This window comes from Pleurodeles waltl, chromosome 7 (assembly GCF_031143425.1).
Source record: "Pleurodeles waltl isolate 20211129_DDA chromosome 7, aPleWal1.hap1.20221129, whole genome shotgun sequence".
Taxonomy (NCBI): domain Eukaryota; kingdom Metazoa; phylum Chordata; class Amphibia; order Caudata; family Salamandridae; genus Pleurodeles; species Pleurodeles waltl.
In genome coordinates, this window is record NC_090446.1 from 1,457,504,627 (window position 1) to 1,457,517,779 (window position 13,153).

Genomic DNA, 13,153 nt, shown 5'->3' on the forward strand with positions numbered 1-13,153 from the left:
TGGGACAGTGGGATGACAATCAGGGAGGTATCCTTTCCTGGCGGGGGTCTTGGCATCTTACTCTGTCTTCTTCCTGGATCTCAGGGCCCACTTGCGGGGTGGTTCTCCTTCTGCAGGGGGTGGGGTGCTGGTGGCCTGTTGGTCCTGTGGCGGGGCCTCCTATCCACTAGCGCCGGCAGAGGTGGTAGGCAGTTCTTGGTCCATGCTAGTGTCAGGGGCCCTTTGTGGTGCCACAGTGTCCCGCAATGTGGTGACTATCAGATTCAGAGCCCCTACAATGGTGCCCATGGCGGAACTGATGGTTCGTAGTTCCTCCCTGAACCCCAAATACTGTTCCTCCTGCAAGAGCTGGATCTCCTGAAACCTGCCCAGTACCGTTGCCATCGTCTCCTGGGAATGATGGTAGGCTCCCATGATGGAGGAGAGGGCCTTGTGGAGAGTGGGTTCCCTGGGCCTGTCCCCCCCCCTGTTGCACAGCAGCCCTCCCAGTTCCCCTGTTTCCCTGGGCCTCTGTCCCCTGGACCGTGTGCCCACTACCACTGCCCCCAGGTCCCTGTTGTTGTTGGGGTGGTGGGTTAACCTGGGTGCCCTGTAGTGGTGGACACACCGCTGCTTGACGTGTCCTGGGGACAGAGGTATGGGCCCGCTGGGTGGGTGCTGTGCTGGTGTCCCCAGAGGGGGGAAGGTCTGCTATGGGCTGTGGCTGTCTGAGGGGAACCGACTGTCCAGAGGTCCCCGATGGGCCGGCTGGTCATCTAGATCCAGGTCGACAGAGCTGCTGTCCTCACTGTGGGCCTCTTCTGGGGGTGGAGTGGACATTTGTGGACCCTCCTGCGCGGTGACGTGGCGTTCGGGTCCTGCAGGGGTATAAAAGTATGGTTGTAGCATTTGTGTGTGCCATAGCGTGTAATGGGTGGGTGCCCGTGTACCCCAGTGCTGGCATTCCCGTGTGGGGGCTTTTGTGATGGCAGTTTGGGGGGGGATGGGTATGTGAGGTGGGCATGCTTTGTTGATGGGTGTCCATGCTTTGTGGTCGCATGCAGGGCTTGGGGTTGGGATGGGTGGGCTGTGATGGGGAGACATTAGCAAGGAGTAGGATGTGATGGGGTGAGGGTGAGGGTGGGGGTATGAGTTGGCATGCTGGTGGGGTGGGGGGGATGAAGTAGTGAAGATGAGACTTACCAGAGTCCATTCCTCCTCCTACTCCTGCGAGGCCCTCAGGATGCAGGATTGCCAAGACTTGCTCCTCCCATGTTGTAAATTCTGGGGGAGGAGGTGGGGGTCCGCCGCCAGTCCACTGCACCGCGATGTTGTGCCTGGATACCATTGAACGCACCTTCCACCGTAGGTCGTTCCACTGCTTCCTGATTTCGTCCCTATTTCTTGGGTGCTGTCCCACAGCGTTGACCCTATCGACTATTCTGCTCCATAGCTCCATCTTCCTGGCAATGGTGGTGTGCTGCACCTGTGTTCCGAAGAGCTGTGGCTCTACCCATACAATTTTCTCCACCACGACCCTGAGTTCATCCTCCGAGAACCTGGGGTGTCTTTGTGGTGCCATGGGGTGGTGTGGGTGATGTGTGGGGTGGATTGTGTGGTGATGTGTATTGGTGTGTTGTGTGAAGTGCGTGGAATTATTGCTGGGTGAAAGTAAAATGCGCGTCTGGGTGCTCAGTTCTCTTTTTCTCAGTGCGTGGTCCCGATTCTGTAGGAGTGGGGTTTGGAGGGTGATGTGGGTGTGTGATTTATATTGTGTTGGGTGTGTGGGAGTGGTGTGTGTATGTGTATCAGGTGTGTGTACTTGTAATTGTCCAATGTGGCTGTGTTTTGTAAGTGTGTGTGTATTTTGAGCGCGCCGGTGTGTACCGCCAATGGTATACCACGGTTGAAAGACCACCGCGTGGATTCGTGTGTCGTGATAGTGTGGGCGTATTTCTGTTGGCGTGACGGTGGAGGTTTGGTCATCGCCAGTTTCTCGCTGCCCTTTCGTGTTGCGGACTTTTGTGGATGTCTGTATTTTGGCGGTTTGCCTGTTGTGGGTCAGAATGACCGTGGCGGTTTACCGCGGCCACAGCGGTATGTTGGCAATCTTCTGACAGCGGTAAGCGGCTTTTACCGCCAAGGTTGGAATGACCACCATTGTCTCTGTCTGTGAGAGTTTCTTTATCACTTCTTTCACTCTGTCGCCAGTGAGATTTTTTAAGTATTTCATGATTTTCTCAGTAACTTCTTCTTAAGCATCCCTGAAATCATTGAATGTCCTGATCCAGGTGATTCATCTGGTGCCATATTCTATTTTTTGGCAGTATTGAATGGCGGCAGATGTTTCAAGAAAGCAGCTGCTGTGTACTTCATCTTTCTTTCTTCTGGCATTGAAAATAAATGTTGTTCAGGCAGTATTCATTGTGCATCGGAATCAGCACTTTCTGGAAGTACTGTCTCCGTACCTGAGCTTGTGCTGCTGGATCGGCCCAGTGGCTGTGCTGCACCTTCTTCACTTTTGACAGTGAGTGAATGTTCTGTTTCTTACATGCTCTAGTCTCTGCTTTTGTTCTTTGTTTCATATGAGTCATTTCTTCGTGCTACTTCGGCACCTTTATCTTTCAGGATCACCTCGTAACTTTGATAATGGTGGGCTGTGTGTTCGAGCCTCCTCACTCAAGGCAAGATTCAGAATGTAATGGATGCTACTTGTTACTGTGCATGGATCAGCCTCTCCATCAGGTCTCAGCCAGAATGTCTGGTGCTTCAGTTATGATCGTTGGTCTTACTGGTGGGTAGATAGTATATATTATTTATTTCTCATACCTGGTTGTTGCTGCCTTCTAGCATTATATCTGGTTTTCGCTTCCTGTGCTGTACCTGGTGGTCACTGCCTTTAGTGTTTTCTTTGTATGACTGATGCCTCAGTGTTGTGGCGCAGCACTTTCTTTTTTCCTTAGATAAGAGTGTAAGCCTTGATGGCTTTTTCCAATAGTGCTCTCTTAATGTGCCTTCAACTTCTCCATGAGGCTTCGTATGAGCTAGAGTGGTGCTTGCGCTCCACATACGCCAACTGCAGGCTTCTTCATTTCAGCTTGGGCGCACAAGGAATGCACAAGCAGTTTGCTGTTTCATGAAAACGGTCAAGGAGAGCACTTCTGTTTCTTCGGGGCATGTATTCCCTACTCATCGCCAGTTGTCGCTTCCTCTCCAGCCCAGTAATATGCACAAGAACACACCACACACTGAGCTCATGGTTAATGTCTTTACTCACCAGGGTACAACATTCAACTGATCTCTCAGTTTTCCAATAACCATTAGGACCACACCTTGACACCTCCCAGGTCAACTATGTAATTTCATTCATAAGTCTGCCCCTAGTCACGAATTCCTAACACGTACAGTTCTATGACACACTGGATACTTTGGCCCTGATTTATACTTTTTGACGCTAAATTGCGCAAACGCAGTTTAGCGTCAAAAAGTATACCACAGGCTAGCGCCATTCCAAGACGCCAGCCGGGCGTCTTATTTATGGAATGGCGCAATCCGGCACAAATGGTGGGCTAACGTCATGGAGAATGACATTAGCCGGGTGGGAGTGGTGGTATGGGAGTAGTGGGTTTAGCGTTAAAAAATGACATTAGGCTGGTTAGAGTAAAAAAAGAGATAACTCTAACCAGCCTAGCGTCATTTATTGACGCTAAACTTACCATACCACATGACTCCTTTCTTATAAAAGACAGGAGTCATGCCCACCACCCTAATGGCCAGCACAGGGGGTCCCCTGAGCATGGCCATTGCACCCAGTGACATGCATGGGGTCCCATTTCAGGGCCCCCAATGGCACTTTTAAGAAAATACAGGAATACTTACCTCTACTTACCTATACTTACCTGCGATGGGGGTCCCCCATCTTCCGCTGTCCCTCTGGTGTGGGTGGGGGTGTACCTGGGGCCTGGGGAGGACTCCTGGTGCCTTATTCCATGCTGTTCCACCATGACCCAGGCATTAAATAATGGCACTACTTAGTGCCATTATTTAGGCCTACCACCCTCCGTGCACCATTTTGGCACGGGAGGATAAATAAGCATGGGCCTTAGAGTAATTTTTTTCCCAGGAGCGCCTACCTTGCATCTCATTGATGCAAGGTAGTTTTCTGCCAGGCAAAAAATGACTTTAACTCCAAAATTTTGGAGCTAGACATGTCTAGCACCAAAATATAAATATGGAGTTAAGTTTGGCTGAATTAGTGTAAAACAAATTGATGCTAATTCAGTGCAAACAGAGTATAAATATGCCCCTTTGTCTCTTAAGTGGCAGATGCGCAGTCCCCTGTAATACAAGTGCCACAGGCTATAATGCACTTCAGGTCGGTTGAAGAGTATTCCATCTGCCAAACTCACAGTTTTTTTCAAAGTTATCTGATTGAGTGATTTTGCACCCATCTCTGGCAGTGGAACATGCACTTCCTAGATTCGAAGATATAACCATGGTTGGAAGGCTAAATGAAACCCCATAATGATCAGATAATAACACTTACCTAACAGAGCATCTAGCGATGTAGGGATCACAGTGGAATGGCAATACCAAGCTAAAACATGATTCCAAACTACATGAGCTCCTTTTTTTCTTGATGGACAACTCTACAAGATTCCTAGTGACAAATAAGTACATGCTAGGTTTGTTTAATGGCACCAAATGTCATGGGTGGAATGCTTGAATTGATCGTAATGACTGCCCACATTTCAGTCATTAATTTTCAAGCTTCTTTGTGCCATTAGAGATAGGGACTAACCACATGCAAATCTGTCTTGGTCCAGCTCCAAAAAGAACATTCCTTAGAACATGTACCCTCTGAATTAGAATACAGGCAACCTGAGACCGGTTTGAGTCTACCCCAACCTTTGGTTCCCAGAAAATCTTTAGGTGTAACAATGGGACATATGCAAGCACTTGCTCAACAAATCTATTCCAAGGTTAGTGAGCTTGCAATGAGCAGAGTAACATCCAGAGATTGTTTGGTCCATGTTCTGTGCTTCATAAATATGCTATTACTCCACTGCACCCTACTGGGCCAGTGTTGCTCAACCAGCCCAGAACACTGGGCTACATGTAGCCCTGGAAAACAAGTTTCAATCAAGATGTCGCACACCCTGTCGCTTTTCAGCCTTTAAACTCAATTACATAGGAACACCAGTACACACGGAATGGTCCTCTTGAATTTGAACAAGTTCCCTTAGCTTCAAACTCATAGTATTATCTAGGCAGGATGTATTTTACTGATATTAGAAGCACATGTTGGACTTTTATGCATAACCACACCTGCATGTTCCTTGCACTTACCTGGTATGTGGGCTCAACCCCTTCTGCATAAGATGTGGTCCTTTTCTGAATGTCACCACCTTTATTGGAAAGAAGAATATTGAATTCCAGTTAGTACAAACCGAATCTGTCTGTTCTTTCACTCATTTATTTTATTCTTGTCTCTTGTACTCGCACTCATTACTAAACCTCTTACCTTGTTCAAAATGTGCATATATGCCTCCTATATGTTTTCGTCATAGGATCTTTGCTGATATTAATGTACAATGAATATTTTATTTTTAATTTGTAGTATTAAGGTGGAGTGAATCAACCCCCAGGGCACAGAGCGGTTTACATATAACATAATTAGCAGCTAATAAAGAGACATATTACAGGACATCCAGGACGAAAATTATGCGTCACTTAACACATGGGACTTCACGTAATTGACTCTCCCAGATGAACTCACGCATGGGATACTTATACAAATGGAATGCCTAACCCCGTCTTACATTAACTGAGGTGACGATTTACTGGATTTCAATTTATGGGAAAGGCAGGATGTCAGTTACTCTGTTGTAAGCTCTGATGAAGTCTGCAATTACTCTGTCTACGTGGACGAAAAATGTATTAGCTGTTTCAGGATGCTACTTAATGCTGAAACCTGTTTTGAAGACTACTGTGGAACTATATGCCAAGTTGGTTAAAATTCAGAATCTTTGATGGAGGACTGATTTTGATAGTACACCGTGATACTGTTGTGGAGTGATTGAAATCTACCATTGTATCTTGGTGGATTTCCCAGTTTCAGAAGAAGAGGTGGTTCTCCTGGATTTTGAGCACCCAATACAATTTGGAACTGATATATTACTGTTCTAGTGAAGGATTTAACACTGAGAGTGTGTGTGCCATAATCTCAGCCACCTATTGTTGTTTCTTCTATTTACATTATGAGGTGGGGGATACAGATACCATATGAGGAGATAGTATTGTCTGACGGACATTGTGCCTCAGATTTTAGGCCCTTTAGCTTCTTTCAGGTCTTTGTGAAAATGCGAGAGACCTAAACATGTCAGATTTCATTTACTGCCAAAATTAGGATTAGGAAATGTAGGGAATGAAGGAAATCAGGTAGGATTAGGATATGTAGGGAATGAAGGAAATCAGGTAGGATTTTCCTTCCTAAACATATCTATGCCTATTCATTTTGCTAGGGGTCTGAAATATCTCTTCCTGACAAGTACAATTGTGATGTATGAAGTATTTCTGCATACCCTGTTCCTCAATGAATAATTCATGAGTAGATGATCAAGTAGATAGACAGTTTATTTTTCAATCAAAATAATCTCATCTTTTTAATCTAACACTGTTGTCTAATGGGTATGCAGCCTTCACATTACAGCAAAAACTACTCACTGGCATTACCATGGTGGAGATACCAATCAATGTCCCTCCCTATGCACCTTCAATCTTTAATGGTGTGGGGGCTCTCATTAACATATGGAGCATGCATTGTGGCCTTGTTCTCTATTCAGCTCACATACTGGGCCATGGATGCAGGACAGAAAGGAGCAGCTCTGAAGCATTTTTTTAATGGATTGAGGTTGTAGGAAGACCAGGTGGGGAGAAGGTGCATAAAGTAATTTAGGAGACGAAGAGCACTTATGCAGTCTGGTGAATGCTGAAGAGTTAATTTATAGATTTGCAACTACAAATGCAAAGATTCAGTAAACTGACTTTGTGTTAGGGGTGATCCAGAGTTGCAGGCCAATAGACGTCAAAACTCTTTCCAGACTGGATGACTGGCATCTACTTCATATCAGTTAGCCATGGATAGTAGATCATAGAAGGTTTTCTGACACAGAGGAGTTCTCAATTCTCATCCCCAGAAGATGAGAGAAACACTAATGAGGGATCCACAGAACAGAATTGCAGTAACATCACTATCCTTAGTAGAGAGCTCAGTCACAAACGTGATGGATTGATTTCAAGAGACAACAAAGTTTGTGAAGGCCATCTGATTCAAGATGGACACTTAGCAATGGGGAAACTTCTCTGTGACTCTAGACTGGATGGATGTATATTTCAATATTCTGATCAAAATGTAAGACATTCTTTCATTTTGGTGAGTAGGACTTGCACTTGTAGTTCTCATTATGCTGACTATGTTTAAAGACTGCAACAATATACTTACCAAGTTACCAGTTCTCCTTCGTCTGTCAATGTGTACATCTATGTTGAGAAAACTAATCTTGTTTTTTCATATGCAAGAAACCACCGTGAGGAAATGTCTTTGATGCAACAGCATACAGAGGGATGTGCTTTGGCATTCCCCTTGACTTAGACTTCATGTCTTGCCGCAGACATTTCATTTTCACCCACATCTGCCTATCTTCTCCCAACTCCTTAATGAAGATATGGTAGTTTGTTCTAGCTCTGTAATGAGAAGTATACCTCAACAGTTCATCACATTCAAACTATGGCCAGCTGTGTGCAAAGATGAGTTTCAAGACGGTGGCTAATCTACAATGTGCATCATCCAACTGGAAATGGCGGACGGGGTATCTCGGGTTCTACAGGTGTTTTCTCTGAAGATCTTTCCGAGGCATGTACTTTCCCAAAGGAATTAGGAAGGATGGACTTGATTGAAATGCAGCTGAAATATTTAATGGAGCTGGCAGGCCCCCTAGTAAATTCCATGAGGAAGTGCATTTTCTTCTTTTCTTACTGCTTGCACCTCACAAACAGCTACCATGGGCCCAACCCTAGCACTGAGTTCTCCTCTATGGAACTCTTGCTATGTCAGCGGGCATGTGGTGCTCCAGTGAATAAATTGCTGACAATGTTCTGCATGAGGTTCCTGGAACCCGATGGGCAGTAATCTGATGCCCCTTCTTTGAAATGCTGAAGGGAGAGTCTGTACTGCATCACATTCAATTATTCCTTAAGTTCATCTAAGATTGAGGGAGAAGGCGGAAGGTGAGTTTGGTGAAACAAGGCTAACGTCAGTAGTGTTTGAAACTATCCGTTGACATATTGCACAGAAACGACTACACAACTAAGGGTTCTGTAGTGAATTAGCTCACACTCTTCAGCATCTTTTTTATCCTTCCACTGTGGAAACACATAGCAGACACTGGAAGGTGTTTCTGGACCACTGTTCTTTCAGTGGCCAGCCACTGGTGCAGTCATGCATCCTTAGTGGGAGGGGTAGGCTGAAGATGACTTACTGGTGACTCACCTAATTCATGGCTGTTATATCTTTGTACTTCTTATAATAGAGGTCTCCAACCTTTTCTGTAGCAAGAGCTGAAGGCTAAGCAACTTGCAGATTGTTACCAGACATTCACACGCTCAGATTTATTGTCTTTAAGCCTGATGCACATACACCCAGATACTGTGGTTTGAACAAAAGACTAGGTGCGTCAGCAAGTGTGTGGCCTTTGGGGATGTATGATCATGTGTGCGTATGAATGGGATATTTGTGCATGGGTGGCTGAGAGCCTATGTCATATATTCTTGTGGCACCATATGTGGTTCCATTACATGTATAACACAAACATTCAACCATTTTTTTTTACTAGGAGAAATTTAAAGTGCCAAAAAATGTTCTTCAAAAATGTTCAACATATGGAACATTTTTCTGCACTTTAAATTTCTCCCACTTAAAATAATGGCTGTAGTTTTCATTTATAAATATCGCACATAGTCTACCAACCAATGGGAGCAAGATACCTGCTGTATGTAAAGGTGACACTTTGAAATGGGGGAAAATTAAACTGAAGAGTTACCTCTGTGTTTATTTGGATTCCACAAAACTCATCATTTAATTTTCTCCCATTTCAAAGTGTCACATTTATAAACAGCAGAGATCTTGCTTCCAGTCTCCCATATTTTTCTGTAGAATCTGTTTTTATTGATAGATTTTGAACGTACATATGGCCGAACTCGGCTCTTAACAAACATATCAACAACAATAGTGAACCCATGAGATCATTGCTTCAATCATTCAGACGGTATACAATGAACAATTAGTTGCACATTGAAACCACCTGTATTATTCAAGCATTTAATTAAATATCCAATTTCATAACTTTTTGTTCTTTTCCATATGTATAGTAATGAGCCACCATTTTTGTTTACCTCTCCTCATCCACTGAGTCACTACTGAACTTGCATTGGCTTCAAACTTAGTTAGTAATGTGCCCCATGTTGGTATGTCTGCTTTGATGTTATTGTCTGTCCTAACTCATCTTAAGCAAACCTCTTCTGACACAGCCCATTCCAGTGCGTCCCTCTTTCATAGTTCTACCTCTGGACCCCGTTGTCTCAACCATGTGATGGCCACCCTACATTTGGCTAAAAGCAGTGTCAGCTGGGCAAATCTATAGTCCATCTTTTTTGTTTAATGGAATGGAATAACTCCCAATAGTCCAGCTAGTGGGGTACAGTCTGCGTATGTTTCACAGGCGCTCTCTAAGTGTATCACTACTGCCACCCAGTATTTGCTAACCACTGGGCAGTGCCAAGCGAAATAGATAAAGGTTGCTATACTTTCCTGACAGCTGTGGCACCCTTCCAATTTAGAGGGGTCCATTTTATGTAGTAAGACTGGTGTGATATATGTGTGATGTAAATAATTAAAATGGGCCAATTTAAATCTGGCATTACAAGATACCATGTGTACCAGAGTGTATATTGTCGCCAACTAGAATCATCAATCAGTTGTCCCAAGTCTTCTTCCCATGCGGCTTTTGGCCGGCATTGAATCTGCAGCTTGTTAGGCAGCAGAGCCCTGTACGTATGTGCAGTTAAATGTTGTGTGCCTCCCAACTCCAATAAAGCCCTTAGTAGCAATGAGATCGGCGGAGCAGCAGGCTAACCAGGCCAGAACTCCTTGTCAATATTTGCTATACTAGTGTGTAGAAGATACTGGTCAGTGTGCCATAATTTTAACAGAAGAATACAGCCATTTTGTTTACATGGGAGGAATTTAAAGTGAGGAAACACGCTTCATAAAACATGAAAGGCCTGATTTAGATCTCGTCGGACAGGTTCATCAGTCACAGCAGTGATGGATAGCCAGTCTGCCGAAATATAAATCCCATAAGATATAAAGGGATTTAGATTTCAGCGGACAGGCTATCTGTCCCCGTTGTGACGGAGTAACTTGTCCACCGAAATCTAAATCAGGTCCTAAGATGTAATTGGTTAGCTTTTGAAAGCGGTGAAAAACATTAAGACAATGTTTTATAGAAATACGTTTCTTCACTTTCCATTACCTTTAATAGGAAAATGTGACCCTCTGCTTATTTAAAAATGAACTCAAGGCTGCAAGCTACTCTGAAGGTGTCTGCGAGCTACTGCTAGCTCACGATCAACTGCATGGAGACCTCTGCCATATAAGCAGTTGGACCCTATCTCTGAGCTACTTCTGGATAGATACATTACAGTCACATCTATTTAAATCTTAAGGGTGGATAGAAAGTACACCACTGACTGCAATGGTGTTGCTTCTGTAAATATTACATCAGGGGAAATGTGAACCTGGATCTTATGATGCACAGTGAAGGCTTTCTAGTCCTGCTTTTCAATCTAATATTGTCTCATCTTTTATACATATCAGGAAATGTGTTGTTCTCTTTCCTTCTTTGACTGTATTCCTGCACAGGTCTCTTTACACTGTCTTAATGTTCTTATTCCTTTGCCGAAATATTTGGAGCATTCGGCCACACTGCCTTATGCGCACAGCCTGCGCAGTGTCAAGCTCCTGGATAGGATGCAGGAGATGGCTGCAGGGGGAACAGGAGCAATGTCAGTTGGATGTTTGTGGTGTTACTTTGATTGACATCTGCTAGGCATTTAATAGTGCAGTGTTTCCTTCCCCAGCACAGCATTATGGTCTACAATTAGAACAATTGCACTTGGGTGTTTTGCACTTTTTACATGTGCTATTCATTTTTGTTCAGTATATATAAACAATTGAATATTGTATTTCATTGTCCTTTCTTTGGTCTGTCTGATATGTAAGGGCTGGAACGAGGAAGGGGACATCCTGTAGGTAATCTTGGTTTGTCTTATTCTTTCTCTTTCTCCTCACAGTCCCACATACCCCACACTGCACACCAGACATGTTCTGGTGTTTGGCCATCCAGTATGTTTGGGTATAATTCCAGTTGCTTTACCAGGTGCCTGTGTATTTGTATTTATATTTATCCTATCAGGTCTAGTGGCTCTTTACTTTCGGGTGATTTCTTTTGCATTAATATAGTTCCTGACTTGGAGGTAGGTTCCACCTATCAGGTAAAGACTGTGACAAGAAAAAGTAGGACTTGGAGTAATGCATTTGGGACAGTGACAGACTAAGGATTACGCTTGCAGAGTACCATAATATTTACACTTTTTTAATGAATTGTTTATTGCATCTGTAACAATCAATGGGTATATATTTAGGAACATCCCATACTGCCCTTCCAGATTTTGCTTGCTGTTCACCATCCATCTACCTATTCTCTCTTTCCAGGTATTCCTAAATTCACAATGGCACCACTATCAATAGTTTTATTAGCAACCTTATACTTTGTGTTCCATACTACACAGGGTTTCTCTACATACTGAATTAAATCCAAATAATGATCATTCTTTGCAACCCCTTTTCGTTCTTTCTTTTGTTTTTTTTAATCAATCAATCAATCAATCAATCAATCAGTCATTTGTAAAGCGCGCTACTCACCCGGAGGGTCTCAAGGCGCTGGGGGAGGGAGGGACCGCTACTGCTCGAACAGCCAGGTCTTGAGTTGCTTCCTGAAGGAGAGGTGGTCTTGGGTCAGACGGAGGTGGATGGGGAGGGAGTTCCAAGTCTTGGCTGCCAGGTAGGAGAAGGATCTTCCTCCCGCGGTGGCTTTCCTGATGCGTGGAACGGCGGCGGGGGCGCGGCTGATCGATCGTAGCTGGCGGGTGGGAGTGTAGAAGGTCAGGCGGTTGTTGAGGTACCTGGGGCCCATGTCGTGGAGGGCCTTGTGTGCGTGGGTGAGGAGACGGAACGTGATTCTCTTGCTGACGGGGAGCCAGTGCAGGTCTCTCAGGTGTCCGGAGATGTGGCTGTGTCGAGGGATGTTGAGGATGAGGCGTGCGGAGGCGTTCTGGATGCGTTGGAGTCTTTTCTGTAGTTTGGCCGTGGTTCCGGTTTAACTTTTACTCCTGAAAGATGCACATCCCCACTGAGTCTCTCACGCCTTCCTTTATTGCTCTTTAATTCTATCAGACCTGTAATGTTACGTTAGTTCAGTGGGTTGTGTGGATTCCACAAAAATCTTGACAGAGGCTAGCAGGCTTTTAGACCATTGGGCTAGAGAATAATAACCCAGTTTGTTAAAACATCAATATCATTTGAGATAGCCAATGTGTAAATAGTCAACACTGAAATTCCTCGCCCACTTTCTACCACTATCTTCTTTTCTTTTTTTAGCATGTTTATTAGAATTTAGAATGCAACAGTAGTGATCAGTAACATGTATCAGAGGCCAGTAAGGCAAATTATTACATACAATTTCATTGAGTCCCGGTGTTAGAAATGGGGTCTTTGGTTGGCTGTCAGGTTACCCCCTGTCCAAGCTAGGACCCCCACCCTAGTCAGGGTACAGGACAATCACACTCAGTTAACCCCCGCTCACCCACTTGGAAGCTTGGCATGAGCAGGCAGGCTTAACTCAGAGACATGTGTTAAGTATTTGTACCAACACACACAGTAATACAGTGTACCACTACAAAATGACACAACACAGTTTTAGAGAAATACTAAATATTTTATCTAAATAAACAAGACCAAATACGATAAAAATCCACAATATACAGTTATAAATAT

General features: G+C 44.4%; 1 protein-coding gene across 1 annotated transcript in view; it reads right to left on the minus strand.

Moving 5' to 3' along the window:
- Positions 1 to 13,153, minus strand: part of TYROBP (transmembrane immune signaling adaptor TYROBP) — a 177,081-nt gene that overhangs the window by 13,533 nt on the left and 150,395 nt on the right. Inside the window, exon 4 of the mRNA XM_069201117.1 lies at positions 5,329 to 5,387. Within this exon, the coding sequence (XP_069057218.1) occupies positions 5,329 to 5,387 (59 nt within the window). The remainder of the gene's footprint in view (positions 1 to 5,328; positions 5,388 to 13,153) is intronic.